Source organism: Kogia breviceps, chromosome 14 (genome assembly GCF_026419965.1).
Source record: "Kogia breviceps isolate mKogBre1 chromosome 14, mKogBre1 haplotype 1, whole genome shotgun sequence".
Taxonomy (NCBI): Eukaryota; Metazoa; Chordata; class Mammalia; order Artiodactyla; family Physeteridae; genus Kogia; species Kogia breviceps.
In genome coordinates, this window is record NC_081323.1 from 32,734,239 (window position 1) to 32,754,843 (window position 20,605).

Here is a 20,605-nt window from a genome sequence, read left to right on the forward strand (position 1 = left end):
AATAAAAAGTTCTACATATAAGCAATAACTAAAAGAATTCAGCACCACTGCATTGGCATTATGAGAAATATTAAGGGGACTTCTTTAAGCAGGGTTTTTTTAAAAAAAGGAAAAAACCACATAACTAGAAATACGAAAATTATGAAAGGAAAAGATCTCATTGGTAAAGGCAAATATATAGTAAATGTAGTGCATCAAACACTTATAAAGCTAGTAGGAAGGGTAAAAGACAAAAGTGGTAAAATCATCTATATCCACGATAAGTAGTTAAGGGATACACAAAACAAAAAGATGTAAAACATGATGTCAAAAAAATTAAACATGACGGGAGAATAAAAATGCAGGGTTGTCAGACTGAATTTCAACTTAAAAGATCATCAACTTAAAATAATAACACAAGTTATTACTAACATATATTACATACGAGTGTCTGTAATTGTTATATATGAACATCATGGTAACCACAAACCAAAATCTTACAACTCTCTCTCTCACACACACACAAAGAGAAAGCAACCCAAATATAACACTAAAGATATCATCAAATCACAAAAGAGCAAAAGAAGAAGGAACAAATGAGAACTATAAAAACAATCAGAAAACATTTAACAAAATGGAAATAAGTAGGGACTTTCCTGGTGGCACAGTGGTTAAGAATCCACCTGCCAATGCAGGGGACATGGGTTCAAGCCTGGTCCGGGAAGATCCCACATGCCGTGGAGCAACTAAGCCCATGCACCACAATTACGGAGCCTGCATGTCATGACTACTGAAACCCGCGTGCCTAGAGCCCGTGCTCCACAACAAGAGAAGACACCACCATAAGAAGCCTGCACAACGCAACGAAGAGTAGCCCCTGCTTGCCACCACTAGAGAAAGCCTGTGCGCAGCAATGAGGACCCATCACAACCAAAAATAAATAAATAAATTTATTTTTTTAAATGGTGATAAGTACATACCTATCAATAATTACTTTAAAAGTAAATGGACTAAATGCTCCAATCAAAAGGCACAGAATGGCTGAACAGACAAAAAAAAAAAAAAAACACGACCCATCTACATGCTGACTACAAGACTCATTTCAGATCTAAAAGCACAGAGTCTGAAAGTGAGGTAATGGAAAATGGTATTCCACACAAATGGAAACAAAAAGAGAGAAGGGGCAGCAATACGTGTATCAGACAAGATAGATTTTTGAACAGACTGTAACAAGAGACAAAGAAGGACATTAAACAATGATCAAGGGATGAATCCAATAGGAAGATATAACAAATGTAAATATATATGCACCCAACATAGGAGCAACTAAATACATAAAGCAAATATTAACAAACATGAAGGGAAAAACTGACAGTAACACAATAATAGTAGGGGACTTTAACACCCCACTTATATCAATGGACAGATCATCCAGAGAGAAAATCAATAAGAGAAACGCTGGCCTTAAGTGACTCATTAGATCAGATGAACTTAACAGATATATCAAGTCTCAATAAAGTTAAGATGGAAAGCATAGCAAGCATCCTTTCCAACCACAGCGGTATGAGAGTAGAAATCTACTACATGGAAAAAACTGCAAAAAACACAAACACACATGTGCAGGCTAAACAATATGCTTCTCAACAAACAATGGGTCATGAAGAAATCAAAGAGGAAATTTTAAAATACCTGAAGACAAATGAAAATGGAAATACAATGATCCAAAACCTATGGCACACAGCAAGAGCAATTCTAAGAAAGAAATTTATAGTAATACAAGCCTACCTCAGGAAACAAGAAAAATCAAAATAAACTATCTAACCTTATGTCTAAAGGAACTAGAAATAGAAGAACAAACAAAACTCAAAGTTAGTAAAAGGAAAGAAAAATAAAGATCTGAGCAGAAATAAATAGAGACTTAAAAAACAGCAGAAAAGATCAATGAAACTAAGAGCTGGTTCTTTGAAAAGATAAACAAAATTGACAAACCTTTAGCCAGACTCATCAATAAAAAAAAAGAGTGGGACCAAATCAATAAAATCAGAAATGAAAGAGAAGTTATAAATGACACCACAGAAATAAAAAGGATCATAAAAGATTACTACAATTAAACACCAATAAAATGGACAACCCAGAATAAATGGATAAATTCCTAAAAACACACAATCTCCTAAAACTGAATCAGAAAAAAACAGAAGATATGAACAGAATGATTACCAGTCATGAAACTGAATCAGCAAAATAAACAAGAACAAAAAAAAACAAACTCCCAACAAACAAAAGTCCAGGATCAGATGGGTTTATAGATGAATTCTACCAAACATTTAAAGAAGAATTGATATCTATCTTTCTCCAACTACTGCAAAAAAGGAAGAGTGAGGAGTGCTTCCAAACTCATTTTACAATTCCAGCATCACCTTGGTACCAAAATCAGATGAGGATACCACAAAATAAGGAAAACAGAGGCCAATATCCCCGATGAACACTGATGTAAAAATCTTCAATAAAATATTAGCAAAATGAATTCAACAATACATCAAAAAGATCATACACCATAATCAAGTGGGATTTATCCCATGGATGCAGGGTGTTTCAATATCCAGAAATCAATGTGATACACCACACAACAAATTGAAAAATAAAAATCATATGATCATCTTAATAGATGCAGAAAAAGCTGTTGACAAAATCCAATACACATTTATGATAAAAACTTCACCCAAGTTGGTATAGGGGGAACATACCTCAACATAACAAAGGCCTTCTATGGTAAACCTATGCCAACATCATACAAAAAGGTGACAAGCGGAAAGCATTTCCCCTAAGATCAGGAACAAGACAAGGATGCCCACTCACCATTTTCATTCAAGATAGTATTGGAAGTCCTAGACACAGCAATCAGACAAGAAAAATGAAAAGAATCCAAGTTGGAAAGGAAGAAGTAAAACTGTCACTGTTTGCATATGACATGACATTATATATAAAAAAATCCTAAAGACATCACCAAAAAACTATCAGAACTCACCAATGAATTCAGCAAAGCTGCAGGATGCAAAATAATACAAATCTGTTGCATTTCTGTACACTAACAATGAACTATCAGAAAGAGAAATTAAGAAAGCAACCCCATTTACAACTGCATCAAAAAGAATGAAATATTCGAGAATAAATCTAACCAAGGAGGGAAAAGATCTGTACCCAGAAAACTATAATACACTGATGAAAGAAACTAAAACGAAACAAATGGAAAGATATACCATGTTCATGGATTGGAAGAATCCCAAGACAATCCACAGAGTCAATGCAATCCCTATCAAAATTCCAACGGAATTTTTCACAGAACTAGAACAAATAATGCCAAAATTTGTATGGAAACACAAAAGACTCCCAAATAGCCAAAATAATTTTAAGAAAAAACAAAGCTGGAGGTATCATGCTCTATTATTTCCAACTATACTACAAAGCTATAGTAATCAAAACAGTATGACAACACTGTAAATCAACTATACTTCAATTTAAAAAACAACAACAATGGGACTTCCCTGGTGGTCCAGTGGGTAAGACTCCACACTCCCAATGCAAGGAGCCTGGGTTCAATCCCTAGTCGGGGAAAAAGATCCCACATGCATGCCACAACTAAGAAGCCCGCATTACACAACTAAAGATCCCACATGCTGCAAGTAAATATGATACAAGAAAGATCTCGCATGCCACAACTAAGACCCAGTACAGCCTAAATAAATAAACAAAAATAAAAAAACAGTATGATACTGGCACAAAAACAGACACATGGATCAACAGAACAGAACAGCAAGCCCAGAAATAAACCCACACTTATATGGTCAATTAATCTATGACAAAGGAGGCAAGAATATGTGATGGGAAAAAGAAAGCCTCTTCAATAAATGGTGTTGGGAAAACTGGAGAGCTACATGAAAAAGAAGTGAACTGGACTACTTTCTCACACTATATACAAAAATAAATTCAAAATGGATTAATGACTTAAATGTAAGACCTGAAACCATAAACTCCTAGAAGAAAACATAGGCAGTATGCTCTCTGACATCAGATAGATATAGATATATAGATATATAAATATCTCCTCAGGCAAGGGAAACAAAAGGAAAAATAAATGAGTAGGACTACATCCAACTAAAAAGCTTTTGCATAGTGAAGGAAACTATCAACAAAACAATAAGGCACCCTACTGAATGAGAGAAGATATTTGCAAACAGTGTATTTGATAAGGGGTTAATAGCCAATATGTATAAGAACTCATACAACTAAACATCAAAAACCAAACAGCCCAATTAAAAAATGGGTCAGAGGACCCAAATAGACATTTTTCCAAAGAAGATACACAGATGGCCAACAGACACATGAAAAGATGCTTAGCATCACTAATCATCAAGTGAATGCAAATGAAAACCATGAGATATCACCTCACACCTGTCAGAGTGACTATCATCAAACAAGATAACAAATAACAGATGAATGGATAATGATGTGATACACACACACACACTAGACTATGACTCAGCCATTAAAAAAAAATGAAATCTGGGAACTTCCCTGGTGGCGCAGTGGTTAAGAATCTGCCCACCAATGCAGGGGATATGGGTTTGAGCCTTGGTCCAGGAAGATCCCACATGCTGTAGAGCAACTAAGCCTGAGCACCACAACTACTGAAGCCCACATGCCTAGAGCCCATGCTCCACAACAAAGAGTAGCCCCCCGCTTGCTACAACTAGAGAAAGCCTGCATGCAGCAACCAAGACCCAACACAGCCAAAAATAAATAAATCCATTTTTTTAAAAAATGAAATCTGTCATTTGTGACAACATGGAGGGACCTGAAGGTATTATGCTGAGACAAGTCAGACAGAGAAAGACAAATACCACATGATTTGTCTTATATGTGGAATCTAAAGAACAGAACAAACATAACAAAACAGAAACAGACTGATAGAGAACAAATTGGTGACTACCAGAGGGGAGCGTGTAGGGGGATAAGTGAAATAGGTTAGGGAGATTAAGAAGTACAAACTTCCAGTAAAATAAGTAAGTCACAGGGATGAAACGTACAGCACAGGGAATATAATCAATAATACTATAACTCTGTAGGGTGACAGATGGTAGCGACTTATCATGGTGATCATTTTGTAATGTATAAAAACACTGAATCACTGTGTTGTACACCTGAAACTAATATAGTAAGTCAATTATACTTCATTTATAAGGAAAGAAGGAAGGCAGGGAGGAAGGAGAAAAAAGAAAAGAGAAAAGAAAAAAGAAAAGAAAGAGAATAAATTCTAAGTGGACAGAGGTTTTTTGGTTTTCTTTTTTTGTTTTTTCAGTGTTTTAAATATGCTGCTCCACGGCCGCCTTACTTTTATTTTTCTCACAAGAAATCTGCTGTCACCCCCATATTTGCTTTTCTGTACATGTCTTTTTTCCTCTGACTGCTTTTAAGATTTTTCTCTTCATCACTGGTTTTGAGTAATTTGATTATGATGTGCCTTGGTATAGTTTTCTTCCTGTTTTTTGTGTGGGTGATTCACTGAGTTGAGTTTACAGTTTCCACCAAGCTTGGAAAGTTTCTGGCCATTATTCTTTCACCTATTTTTTCTTTCTCTCCTGCTTCTGCGGGAACTCTAATTACCCATATATTATTAAGCTGCCTGAAGTTGTTCCACAGTTCAGTGTTACTTCTGAAAATTTTTTGATTCTTTTTTATATGTTTCATGTTGGATAACTGAAGCATTCCTTCTGCAACATCTAATCTGCCATTAATGCCCCTCAGTGTATCTTTCACTTAACACGCTTGTAGTCTGTCATCTTTAGAAACTTGATTTGGGTAATTTTCATCTCTTCCATGACTCTACTTAACTTTTTGAACACATGGAATACAGTTGTAATAACTGTTTTAATGTCCTTTGCTGACTGTAACATCTGTGTCAGTTCTGGATTGGTTTTCATTGATTGCTTATTCTCATTACAGGTTACATTTTCCTATCTCCTTGCACTGTGCTCCCCAACTGTAATTCATACATTTAGATACTAACCCCAAGTGCTAAGAATGTGACTGTATTTGGAGATAGAGTCTTTGAGATGTTAAATTAAATTAAAATTCGGTCATTAGTGGGGACTTCCCTGGTGGTCAAGTGGGTAAGACTGTGTTCCCAATGCAGGGGGCTTGGGTTCGATCCCTGGTCAGGAAACTAGATCCTGCATGCATACCACAACTAAGAGTTCGCATGCCGCAACTAAGAGTCCGCGTGCTGCAACTAAGACCAAGCGCAGCCTAAGTAAATAAATGTTAAAAAGAAAAATTGGTCATTATGGTAGGCTGTAATCCAATAAGACTGGTGTCCTTATAAGAAGAAACTTGGACAGACATGCAGAGGAAAGACCATGTAAGACACAGGGAGAACATGGCCATCTACAAGCCAAGGAGAGAGGTCCCAGAAGAAACCAACACTGCCAACACACTGATCTCAGACTCCTAGCGTCCAGAATTGTAAAAAAATAAATTTCTCTCGTTTCAGCCACCCAGCAGGCAGTACTTTGTTATGGCTGCCCAAGCAAACTAACACATCTGGTAATGTTTGATTAGATATGAGACATTGTGAATCTTATTTTGTTGGGTGCTGGATATTTTTATATTCCTATAAATATTGCATCTTGTTTCAGGATGCAGTGAATTGGAAACAGTTTGATTCTTCTGGGTTTTGTTTTTATGATTTGTTAGGTGGGTCCAGAGCAGTACTCTGTCTAGGGCTAATTATTTCCCATTACTGAAGCATGACATTCCTGAGTGTTCTACCCAATGTTCAGTGAATTATGGTCTTGTTAGAGAGAACTGGAACTGTTTCATCTAAACCTTTCGGGAAGTTCTCTCCCCAGCCTCAGATAGTTTCCTCACACACGTGTGCTGAGCAGCACTGTGTTGAATACTCAAGGTGTAGAGATCTCCAGATTCTCCTCTGCAGATCTCCAGAGTTCTCTCTGTACTGATGTCTCTCCCTGGTCCTCTGTCCTATAAATTGTAGGCATGTTGGTGTCCCCAGACTCTCAGCACCTTATCCACAGCTCAGGAAGTCCACCAGGCTCCACATCAGTTTCCTTGTCCCTGTGATACAGCGGGGAAACCCTCACACGGCAGTAAGCTGGAGTTGTTGTAGGGCTCACTTTATTTGTCACCTCTCAGAGACTACTGTGTCTCGTTGCCAGCAGCCTGTGTTTTGAAACCTTATTTCATACATTTTGTCTGGATTTTGTTGTTGTTTTAGTTATTTCAGGGTAAATTCAGTCCCTGTTACACTATCTTCAGTGGCCAGAGTGGAAGAACTGTATTCCTATTAAAAAGTATCTATATTTAGTTTTCACCAATTCCTCTATTACTGTAACCATCAAAATTATTAAGGAAGAGTTTTTGGCTTTATTCCATTATATTAATAGATATATTCCAAAATACATCTTATATTATATATTCCATCATATATATATATGTGTACATACATATATATATATTCTATTCTATTATCTCATTATATTCGCTCAGAAGGAACAAAAGAGTAAATCCAAAATTCACTCCCCAAGACTCATAGGTGGACTTCTACTTAGTTTATAGGTGGAAACCTTAAGAACAATCTTCAAACTCTTATTCAAACACAGTATTGGGAGTAATTTCACTGAACAGAATTAAAAGCTTTAAGGCCTTAATAAAATACACAAGTGCAATCCCATAAATGTCTTTGTTCCCAGAGAAGAAAACAAAAAGTCATGAGGATGCTGGCAGAGTTTAACAGCTGGGTGACCTACTGTGAAAAGGCCTTGTTCTCCTGACAGTGACAAGGATGTTTTATCACTATAGTATAGCTTGTTTTCAAGTGCTTCATACATAATTGTTTTACCTCCTGTTAAAAAACAAAATTCATTTGAGCAAACCTTAAAGATCTTATTGGCTTTATTCAACAATTCACGAATCGGGCAGCATCTCATGTAGCAAACAGAAAGGAACTCCAAGGAGCTGTACAAAATGAAAGACTTTCACAAGGAGAAGAGAGCAGGAACAAGGAAGTTCTATGAGACAAAAGAAGCAGGTTATTTATTCCACGGTCACTTTCCTTTAGGAGACAACAGGGGTCTATCAGGCAGATGACCACATTAGTGCTGACCAGGCGATTCCAGATTGACTGGTTTAAGAACCCATTTCTAGGAGAGCAGAGTCTGTAATGAAGTTAAGTCTCCGTTTGGTGACGTGGGCTTATTTAGCATAAGCAACTCCATTTGGGGTCTGTTATATTCCTCTTAAAGCTATCTTGCTTTATTTATTTATTTATTTAATTTGTTTTTGGCTGCACTGGATCTTCGTTGCTGCACATGGCCTTTCTCTAGTTGTGGCAAGCAGGGGCTACTCTTCATTGCAGTGCACAGGTTTCTCGTTGCGGTGGCTTCTCTTGTTGTGGAGCATGGGCTCTAGGTGCACAGGCTCAGTAACTGTGGCGTGTGGGCTCAGTAGTTGTGGCTTGCGAGCTCTAGAGCGCAGGCTCAGTAGTTGTGGCACACGGGCTTAGTTGCTCCACGGCACATGGGATCTTCCCAGACCAGGGCTCAAACCCACGTCTCTTGCATTGGCAGGCGGATTGTTAACCACTGCGCCACCAGGGAAGCCCTGTTTTTCTTTATATCACTTTACCACCTCTTGAAATTTACTGTGTATTTACGTGTACCTTTTTTGCTTTCTTTCTCCTTCACGAGGAGAATATGAGCTCCACAAGGGTTGGGACCTGTCTGTGTAACGTTTTATCCACAGCCTCCAGCACACAGTACATCTTCAACAAGTATTTGTTAGATGAATAAAAGAATAAACATGCAAGCAATCTTCTCAATGTATGTCACACTGTTAACAGTAATTATCCCCTGGATAATTCCACTTTCTCAATTATATTCTCTGTTTTAAATTTGTATTAAGAAATCTTTTGGGCTTCCCTGGTGGCGCAGTGGTTGAGAGTCCGTCCGCCTGCCAATGCAGGGGACGCGGGTTCGTGCCCCCAGTCTGGGAAGATCCCACATGCCACGGAGCGGCTGGGCCCGTGAGCCATGGTCGCTGAGCCTGTGTATTCCGAGCCTGTGCTCCGCAATGGGAGAGGCCACAACAGTGAGAGGCCCGCGTACCACACACACACACACACACACACACACACACACACACACAAAAAAAAAAAAAAAAAAAAAAAAAAGAAATCTTTTTTTTACTTTTGTAATCAGGAAAAAAACAAAATGAAAAAGGAACAGAGGGAAAGAGACAGGATCTCTCAAGGGCTGCCTTTCACTGTGGCAGTTGCCATCCCTTGTGGTGGCCTCATACCTGGAGATCCCTGCTTTGGTCCCTACAGAATCTCCCTTGTGCTTTCTCTTGAGGCCCTGGGGCTGTACTGGCAGGCTCCCAGCTGGCCACCACTGGTGTAACAGTCCCTTCCTTCTGGAACCCAAAGCCAAGTATCCGATGTCCTAGAATGGCAGTCTTATTTTCCTTCCCATAGGTTCTGCCATGACATGCCTTGTCAAGGTGTACTGTGTCCCTAAACTGTGAACATTTCTTTTCTTTTATCTATAGAAAGCTGGTACACCAGGGATGCACTGACAGGATGAGTTATATCCTGTCATTGAAGTGGGAGCCTAAAAGATGAGATACTGTGAAGATAAATCAGCACAAAAAATGTCAGAGCAACAAAGGATGAATGTGAGATCAGACTAATCATCTCCAGCCATCCTTGCATTTTGTCTCTTCTATAGACATCATACAAATGTTTGAAGAAACTAACATACCATATGCTAACACATATATATGGACTCTAAGAAAAAAAATGTCATGAAGAGATTAGTGGTAGGACGGGAATAAAACACAGACCTACTAGAGCATGGACTTGAGGATATGGGGAGGGGGAAGGGTAAGCTGTGATGAAGTGAGAGAGTGGCAGGGACATATATACACTACCAAATGTAAATTAGATAGCTAGTGGGAAGCTGCCGCATAGCACAGGGAGATCACCTCTGTGCTTTGTGACCACCTAGAGAGGGGTGGGAGGGTGGGAGAGAAGGTGACGCAAGAGGGAAGAGATATGGGAACATAAGTATATGTATAACTGATTCACTTTGTTGTAAAGGAAAAACTAACACACTATTGTAAAACAGTTATAATCCAATAAAGATGTTTAAAAAAAAAAAGAAACTAACACACCATTGTAAAGCAATTATACTCCAATAAAAACATTTTAAAAAATGTTTGAACATAAGAGCAGACGGCTGCCACACATAAAAACTGATAGACAGTTTTTGAGGAAACATACTGCCATCTTTCATCTTTCCCAGTGCCTAGCTTGATATCAAACAAACAACAGAAGCAAGTTAACTGTTTGTTGAATACAATAACCTATGAGCACCCAACACTGACACGGCCACTTTCAGGTAGGAACCACATGATATTCCAGGCCTAGGAATGGCACAAGTCAAACATGAAACGGTGAAGAGTCTGTGTTGTACACATTATTAGGAGAAAGAAACAGTTGAAAGTTAAAAGGCATATATCTCTTTTAGGACCCTGAACTACGGCATCCAAATGACCTGTTTCAACACTAAACATTCTTCCCTCCCCATTACGAATAGTTCAGTCAATATATCTAAACCTTGGGACTTCTCTGGTGGCACAGTGGTAAAGAATCTGCCTGCCAATGCAGGGGACACGGGTTCAAGCCCTGGTCCTGGAAGATCCCACATGCCGCAGAGCAACTAAGCCCGTGCGCCACAACTACTGAGCCTGCGCTCTAGAGCCCGCAAGCCACAACTACTGAGCTCACATGCCACAACTACTGAAGCCCACACACCTAGAGCCCATGCTCTGCCAGAAGAGAAACCACCATAACGAGAAGCCCATGCACTGCAATGAAGAGTAGCCCCTGCTCGTCACAACTAGAGAAAGCCTGAGCGCAGCAACAAAGACCCAACGCAGCCAAAAATAAATTAAAAAATTTATTTAAAAATATATATGTATATATATCTCTAAACCTTGTGTGGAGATCTGAAAGTGTGATAAGAACTGAAAATAATTTCAACTTTCTTTTCTTTACCCTAAAGCTCAGGACAACTTTCAAGCTTCAAGGACAAACCCTAAATTGCAGCATTCCTGAGATGTGCTTGTATTCCTTCACTGACACTCCTTCTCTGCCTTCATCTTTGCAAAATGAAATTCCTTCTGAAACTCCTCACACTGACACTCATCTACCCCCTCCTCTTTTTACCTTTTCAGGACATTTCCATACCTGGTAAACAGATTACACATGATTAAGACAACTAAAGCCCATAAGTATCATCTCAAGACAAATTCTATTTAGAAATTTCTATTTATGTATTAGCAAAACCTGAGAGGTAAGAATTCTGCCTATGTCCCACATACTCACTCTGTGTTGCCCTCCATTCATGTTGATCTCGTCCCCACCTCCACCTCAAACCCAGCTTAACACCCCCATCACTGGGCCGTGTGCAGGGCCCTCCGGGTGGCAGCTGCCCTCAGGCCCCCCAGGACCAGGCAGTACTCGGCTATGCAGAACACACGTGGCTTCTCAGACACACAGCAAGTCACAGCTGAAACGACTTCCCGTGAGAACCACTTCTGTCATCCATTTTTGCAACACCACATGTCAAAAAGAAGAGTCTCTGCCAAGGAGCTTGACTGTCCGTGTTAATGAGACTTCAGCAAATAATGGTAGATAACATCTAATTAGGTTAAGGATAGAGAGGTAAGACTGGGTCCAGGTTGAGAACTGAAAGGGAAAAACCTGCAGTATCTCCTCTCCCCTTGGCACAGGGCTTTGCTCTTATTTCACAGAGAAAACAGAAGCACCCAGAAGAGAACCTCCAGTGCTCCCCCCACACATCTAACCACCTCCCTGCAACTTCACAGCGCCCTTGGCCTACCTCCCTGTCTGGGGACCGCTGACTTGGCCTTGGGGTACTGGGTTCCAAAGACACCACGACACCAGCGCTCGGCATCACCAGTCTTTCCCCTCCTGGACTATCCCCAGGAGCACACCAAGGCACTCTACAGCACTGGTCAGAAACTTCCTCCTACTCCAGTTACCCACCCCCTCATTTCTGTTGTCTTATATGGCAAAACTCCTTGGAAAAGCTATCTGCATTTCTTCTTACTTCTCCCTTGAGCCACTCCATCAGGCTCTTGCCTCCACCACCCAAATTAACCACACTAACAACCACTGATCTCTGTCTCCAAATCCAATGGCAGATCACACTCTCCTCTGCAACAGGATTTTTTCCTGTAGCTCCCTTTACCCCTTCCTCCCAGCTCTCTTCTCAGATGCCTCCCTCCATGTCTCCTTGGTTTGAGGCTCCTCTTCTCCAGCCCCTACCTGTCCAGGGCCCAGGGTCCAGCCCCGGGATCCTGTTGTGACTCTGAACACTATCTGCAGGCTAACGTCAGATGTTGGCCCCAGCTCTCCCCTGAACTCCAACTCCTCCTACCTATTCCACTTGCATGTTTCACAGGCACCTCTATATGCCCCAAATCAAACTCATTTCCCACAACTGCCCCACCTCAGCACACGGCAGCTCCACTCTTCCACTGCTCAGAAGAGAACTGGTGAATCCTGTGACTCTCCTCGCTCTTTCTTTTTTTTTTTTGGTGGTACGCGGACCTCTCACTGTTGTGGCCTCTCCCTTTGCAGAGCACAGGCTCCGGACGCGCAGGCTCAGCGGCCATGGCTCACAGGCCGAGCCGCTCCGTGGCATGTGGGATCTTCCCGGACCTGGGCACGAACCCGTGTCCCCTGCACCCGCAGGCAGATTCTCAACCACTGCGCCACCAGGGAAGCCCCTCCTCGCTCTTTCTTACTAATCCATCAGCAAACCCTGTTGACATCTCCTTGGAAACAGATCCAGAATGCAACATTTCTCACCTCCAAAGCTACCCCAGGCCCTAGTCCCCACCATCTGTTGCCTGGGTGACTTCTAGCGGGTCCCCCTGCTCCTGCTGCCCTTCCAGTCTGTCTTCATCCCAGCAATCAGAGTGACATGTCAATGACATACATCATACCCAAGCACTCCTCCACTCTAATGCAGCCAGTGGCTTCCATTCAAATGTCCCCCTACGAGAAAGGCCTCCTTTATACACTCCTCAGCTGCTCCTTACTGGCCCTACTTTCCTCCTCAAGCCCTGAGCACCTGACACAGCACATACTTGTTCGCTTGTCACCTGCCTCTGCCACCAGAAGGTAAAGTCCACAAGACATGACCCACATCCACTGCTGCAGCCTCAGCACTTAGAAGAGTTACTGTACATACATCAAACTTTGCTAAATGAACAGGTGAAAAAAAAGTGCTGAATAACCAAAAAGTATTGCTTAATACGTTCTATTACCAACAGATGTGTTAACTGATCATGATGACAACTACACGCATGACAATTGGCTGAGAAGACATACTGTAATAGTTTGGGGGCAGGGACTTCCCTGGTGGTCCAGTGGGTAAGACTCCGTGCTCCCAACGCAGGGGGCCCAGGTTCCATCCCTGGTGGGGGAACTAGGTCCCACATGCATGCCACAAATAAGAGTTCGCATGCCACAACTAAGAAGCCCGCATGCCACAACTAAAGGTCCTGTGTGCCACAATGAAGATCCAGCACAACCAAAATAAATAAATAATAAATTAATTAATTAACTAAAAAAAAAGTCTGGGGGCAGAAAGGGAGGGAGGGGTACATTCTTCTTGTCCTAAGTAAACAGAGCTTTCTCAATACTCCAACAAACAACACTAGTAATAATATTGGGGATGACCAAGATGCCACTGATTGAGTGCTCACTGTGTGCCTGGCTCTTTCATACACTGGACCCTCACCCCAATCCTATAAGGAAGATATTTTTATCCCCACATAATAGAAGAAGAAACAAACTCATAGTTAAGCAACTCACCCCAAGCCACAAACCTGAAAACACTCACGTGAGACTCAGTTATCCATGCAAGCTTTCCCCTAAAATATCAAACAATACTAAGATGGGCACCAAGCCTAAACAACGGGTCTTTCTACTAACTGGATACCTCAGGCTGGGTTTCCTGGCATCACACTTCCCTGTGTCAGCAGCCCATGTCCTCACTGACACTCCAGATCCTGGCCCTCAGTTCAGGAAGAGACAAATGACCTACCCACTCTCCATGTGGACACCCAAGTTCTGTGGCATCACATCCAGGTGAAAAGCGTTGACTTAATCTGTCAGTTTTCAAGATCATATTGCAGTTAAAATTTTCCCATAGACTGCATTTTGGAAGGAAAAGTGCTCTAGTGGGAGGAGGAGGAGGATCATGAGTCTGGAAAGGCATCCTGTCTCCACTGCTGTCAGCAGAACCCTGAGAAGATGACCCATCTTCTAAGCCTCTTTCCAAGGTTACCTCTGTGATAAGTATCTTCTGGAGATTTTAATCTCCTGCCTTTGAGCAGTGTATGCTCAACATTACTGTAAAAGACAGACACTCCCTTGAGAAGGGAGAGTATATGCTGGCTGAAAGGAACTGGGAAACAAGCAGAGATACAGGACACAAATCTCACCAACGAGGTGTGAAGTCCCAGGGTCCCGGGTCCAGGGTTGGAATGTGTCCCTGATAAGATACACCACAACTGGGAAGAGAGGGACCCAGTTGGGGGCCCCATTTGAGGCACCATAACAAAGCCTGCCCCCCTGCTTGTCATGGTCCAGGCAGAGACTCTACTCTGGGGAGTGGGAGGAGAAGGGGGATGGAAAAAAGCAGACTTTAAGGACAAAAGCTACCTCCAAGACAGACATTCACCTTGGTCACCCGCCTTTCTGGGTTATGGTGAAGCCATCAGCAGCCCTGCATGAAGTTCCTTCTTTTGGATCAAGAAGGAACCAAGGGTGATGCCTGAGTTCTTCTGTATTTACAAACAAAGGTCATTGGCTGTGAAATCTCCCAGGCTGTCCACTGATCTCGGTTATCTGGCAGATCTGGCCTGTGAATTGACAGTCAAAGGATAGTCTAGTTGACTGAAACAGAGACCTATACATCTCATTACTGCCTCCTTAGGACCAATTTAGACCACTTATGCCTTTATTGCATATTGCCAAGAACTCCAAGATTACAGAAAAGAAAATGAAAGGCCCACAGAATCCCTCACTTGCCTCCTTGTACCAGACATACGCAAAGCAAAAATAGTATCCAGTCCCTCCTCTTACGGAGTACACAGTTGACATGTAAGTCAGATAAAATTTACCTTCAAAAATAACCCTTTAGTCCAACAATTAAAACAAACCAAAAGGGAACTATACTCAGTATGTTGTAATAACCTATAAGGGAAAAGAATCTGAAAAAGAACATATATATATATATATATATATATATATATATATATATACTGAAACACAACATTGTAAATCAACTATACTTCAATTAAAACACACACACACACACACACACACACACACACACACACACACACACACACACTTCCCTGGTGGTCCAGTGGTTAAGAATCCGCCTTCCAATGCAGGGGACACGGGTTCGATCCCTGGTCAGGGAACTAAGATCCTACATACCCTGGGGCAATTAAGCCCGCATGCCACAACTACTGATCCCACAAGCCACAACTAGAGAGAAGCCCACATGTACCAACTAAGACCCAAGGCAGCCAAATAAATAAATAAAATAAAAAACACACACACAAACTGGTTTTGGTTTTGTGTTCCCTCCAAGGTTGTTGTTTTCATCTGAATTAGTTGCCAGCAACATTTTAAAAGTTAGAGATCACAGATGCAGGCTTACACCCAGCTACTCTTCAGGAAAGACTGGAAGATCTGGCTGCCCTGGAGCCACATTCCTGCTGGGCAGCAACAGGAGAGAATGCAGTAGCTGCTGCCCCCTTCAGATAGAACACGTTCTCTCCATCCTGGCCTCCCAGAACAATAAACCAAAAAAAGGTTTCCTTTGGGAAAAAATATTTTTTTATTTAGGAAAAAATCCACTTTAGTGTGTGTGTGTGTGTGTGTGTGTGTGTGTGTGTGTGTGTGTACTAAAGCAAGAAAAAAGGGGAAAAAAGTATAACTATATAAAATAGGAAACAAGATTAGGGAACAGCCCCAGGTACAGAGGAAAAGGCTAGATATAAAAGATGATTTATTATAAACATATAAATCACCAAAACTGAACCCAGAAAGAGACAGCAAATCTAAGAAACTATAATAGTTATCAAAGTGCTATATTCTAAAAAAAAGCACCACGCTTAGGTAGTTTTACAGGTGAATTCTACCAAAATTTAAAGAAAGAGATCATTTCAAAAGTATTTAAACTGGCTAAAGAAGAGAAAGAGAAAACTTTTAATAAAGCTATAGAAAACAGTAAAACTACTTGGTAAAGATGGCATCGAACAAGAAAATTACAGACTAGTCTCACAAATAATGGTATAAAATATTAATAAATAGAATCTGTCTACACAGTAAGTTATCATTGATGATTCAATCATGATGATTCAATAAGATAAAATGATGATTCAATATTATAAAATCTATTACTACAACTCAGCATATTAACAGGTCGAGAGATAAAATTTATATGATCATTTCACAGATACTAAAACAGCATTTGATAAAATTCAACAACCTCGTTCTGGAAATACAATGTAACCAAAAAAGAGAAAGAAACAAAAGACATAAGTAGAAAACGAGACAAAATTCTTATTATTTGCAGCTGACATGATAGTATACCTGGAAAATTCGAGAACCAACTGCAAAAACTACTTGAAGCTAAGATTATGTAAGTTGCTAGTTACAGAAGTAATAAATACAACGTTACAATATGTAATACAGAAAATATTCTATTTTCAATAACAGAAAGATAAAATAACTAGGAATAAACTTAAGAAATGTACAGGATTTTAAAACTAACTTAAAAAGACATTTCTGAGACGGGGAAGTGTGTATGTAGACTGGATATTAGATAATATTAAATTAATTACAGATTATAAATTGTTAATTTTGATACAATATGATAATAGCTTTGGGGTTAGATATATTTCAAAAAGTCCTTATTTGTTCATGATATACTGCGAAATATTTATGGACGAAATCATTTGCTTTAAGATAGCCTAGTCCCCCACCATACTAAAAATGGAGGGGAGGAGGAAGAGATGATTCAAGATTGGCAAAACATGGAAAACTATTGACTATTCATTATATTATATTATATTGTCTCCTCTACTTTTGTATATTTGAACACGTGCACAATAGAAAGTTAAAAGAAATGTGCAGGAGGACCCAAACAAAGGCACGTCATTAAAGACGTAAATAATCCCAAAGATGTATAATGAGCTTAGAAAAACACACAAAAATTGCCACCTAACCACTAAGAAATGCAAATTAAAGTTACAAAGCAGATGTCATTTTCATCAATCAAGTAGAAAAAGATCAAAATATCTGGTAATGTTCAATATTGACACCACTGGAGGGAGTACAAATCAGTACAACTTCTAGGGAGGGTACTTTGGCCTTCACTTTCAAAGTTATAAACACACACCCCTTGGCTCAGCAATTCCAATTCTAGGAATCTATTCTAGATATTCACTAAACAAGTATTTTCTCCCACCTCCTATGTGCCAGGCCCTGGACACAGATGCTGAGAGAAAAATTGTCCCTGCTCTCAGAGGGCTTCCATTCTCGTGAAGGAGACTACCCACAAAGCAAGTCAAGTGTGCAGGCAATCGCACCGTCAGCTAAGGCAGCAGTCCCCAACCTTTCTAGCACCAGGCACCAGTTTCATGGAAGACAGTTTTTCCACAAAAGGGAGGGGGATGGTTTCAGGCAGTAATGTGAGTGATGGGGGGGATGGTTCAGGCGGTAATGCGAGCAATGGGGAGTGATGGGGAGCAGAAGATGAAGCTTCGCCTGCTCGCCTGCTGCTCTGCTCACCTGCTGTGTGGCCTGGGGACCACAGATGACCCCTGAGCTAAGGGATAACTGCGATGAAGAAATAAGTAAACAGAATAGAGGGGTTGGGGCAGCAGGAAGGCTATTTTGGATGTGCTGGTTTGGGAAGGCCTCTCTGAAGAGGTGACAGTAAAGCAGAGACCTGGTTGAAGGAGAAGACACAGCAGGAGAACGTCCAGGAGAGCATTTCAGGCAATAGGGAAGGAAGCCATGGGCTAACACACAAATTTGGCCTTCCCGCCCTCTGTTTTTCTTTTTATTCCCGTAACAGCCTTTTGTTTATCCAAAGGATATGGAACCACTTGAATGTCTCTCTTTGTCCTCAACTCAAAAATAAAAATAATCAGATCCTTTTAATACAGTACCTCTTTCAAGGAAGGTGCCAGGCTAGCACTGTTTCCCCAAACATTGTGCATCACAACTTGATTTCTTCACAGGAAGAGTTCCCAACCTAAATGCTATGTCAAGCTGGTTACTAAAAGTGCATTAAAGCCAATTGTGAGTTTTTAATGCAGATAAATCTTGCCACAGAACAGATTGGTTTCACAAAAGATACTAACCAATTGCTAGATAATTTTACACAAAAACAAAAATATTGTCAGTCCCTTAACTTCTGGCAGGATTGGGAACCACTGACTTAGAGAAGTACATAGTTTAATTTCATGATCTTTCAGGCAATGCAGTTGATGTCTTTAGGGGCTATTTGGATAAATATTTTACACAGGAAGTGGCCAGTGTCAATTAAGGGCATTCCAGTTGACCCCAAAATAAGTGACTCTGCTACAACACCTGAGAATATTACATATTAACTTCTTCAAACACCATGAAACATCAAGATTTCAAAACTGCCATGAGTGATAACGTTCTACAAACAGCCAGCCTATGTTGAGAGACTTGCCCGCGTGAAATATGCCCCTATCCCAACTGTGAGATTAATTTAACATAAACGCATTCACCTCCCCAAAGGGAGACCGAAAATAACCAGGTGACTTCCGGACGGGACGGAGATTCCCAAGGAGACGACTCCTGTGGACACATTCCACGTACCACCAGCCAGCTGCTCGCGAACGCCGGGCTTCCCCCCACCCCCTCGACAGCCGAGGATGCGGTGCACCCCGTGTCCCTGCACACGGCCGACACCTCAACGTTCCCCGAGGACGCGGTGCACCCCCTGTCCCTGGACACGGCCGACCCCTCAACCGTCCCCGAGGGATCGGCAGCTTCGAGCAGAGGGTACCGCGGAGACTCAGGCACCGGTGAGCTGCCCACCCGGCGAGAGGGACGATGGGTCGGAGTCGGACGCAGAGCAGGTCGGAGCGGAGTCGGCGCTCCCGGGCGTCCAGGAGCTCGCCACCCTCGTCGAGAGGCGCTCACCTGCCGGTCGCTGGAGAGGCCCCCGAGGCCCGCCCGGTAAGGAAGGGGGCGCGGGGGCCAGAGGGGGACCAAGGGGGAGGCACCCGGGGACGCCCGGAGAGGGTGGGGGGCACGCGGGGTGGAGGGCAAGTAGCTCTGGAGGGTTGTGGGTCCCGGCCCGCCTCCGCCGCTCCTCACCTGCCCAGCGCCCGCTTCATGCCCGCGTCGGCGGCGCAGCGCGGCTCGGCCGGCCCGGGGCCCGACAGGCACAGGTTCTGCTTCAGGCGGCAGTCGGCGTCCAGCGCCGCGGCGGCCGAGCCGGCGGAGGACGAGCCCGAGGCTGCGTGGCGCTCATGCTCCAGGGCGACGGGCTCGGTCCGCTTCCTCATCCCGTGGCCAGCACCGCCGGCCTCACCCTCGCCCTGGCTCTCGCCACCGGCCGCCGCTCAGGGGAGCCGCCGCCGCCTCGAGCCCGCCGCCCTGACGTCCCTGCCGGCCGGGGTCGGGGCGGGGCCAGTGGCCTCCCGGCGCTGATTGGCCAGCGCTGAGTGGCTGTAGGCGGGTACGCCGGCCGGGGCCCCCTACCCGGCGCCTGGCTCGCCCAACATCCCCAGCGGCGATTGCAGCCATCTTGGACACGGGCAAATGAAGCCTCAAGGCACGTCACCGTTAGGGCGTGGCTGACTGGCAGAGTAGCGCTGGGGAAGGGTCGGGCTAGGTCAGACCCGAGGCAGCCTGGTGCCCACTGCAACGGCCCGAAGGGTACTTAGCTCATATCCCCGGCTCTCTGACTCCCCCCAACAGTGTAAACCCCCGAAAGGGTTTTATAAGAATTTACACAACAAAAAGAAAAAGGTGACATGACAATTCTGTCCTAATAATGATTTATAACTATTTTCCCACAAGGACTTTTCTTTAAAAAATATGTGATCTGGTAGTTTTAGTTTTTAATTTGAAACAGAAATGTATAGATATTTTTTTTTTCTTTTGGGCCGAACATTTGAAAACTGAGCTGCTTAAAAATTTTACTTTTTTAAAAAAACAGTATTAGATTTAAGATTTTTATAAAGCAGAACTAGCTGATGGGGGAAGAATCCATTTCACAAATTCCCACTTGTGAAACACAAATTAAGTACTAATTCAACCCTTCCTAAAAGCAGAAAGGAAAGAGCAGTTTCACCTGTTCAGTTTTATAGCTTTGGCTTTCTTTAATATGGCATTATTATTATTTTTTTTTACAAATGATCTACAACAAAGAGATTCGCTTATTTA

At 42.2% G+C, this 20,605-nt stretch overlaps 1 protein-coding gene across 4 annotated transcripts in view; it reads right to left on the reverse strand.

The window, feature by feature from the left end:
• ABHD12 (abhydrolase domain containing 12, lysophospholipase) overlaps positions 1–19,848 on the reverse strand; it is an 83,206-nt gene extending 63,358 nt beyond the window's left edge. For 3 of the 4 annotated variants that reach the window (XM_067013835.1, XM_059037600.2, XM_067013834.1), the window contains exon 1: positions 19,532–19,842. In XM_067013835.1, the coding sequence (XP_066869936.1) occupies positions 19,532–19,722 (191 nt within the window). In that variant the 5' untranslated portion in view covers positions 19,723–19,842. Of the gene's footprint in view, positions 1–19,531 lie in introns of all 4 variants that reach the window. The other variant, XM_059037599.2, reaches the window with a different exon arrangement.
• Between the last annotated feature and the right edge of the window lie 757 nt (positions 19,849–20,605).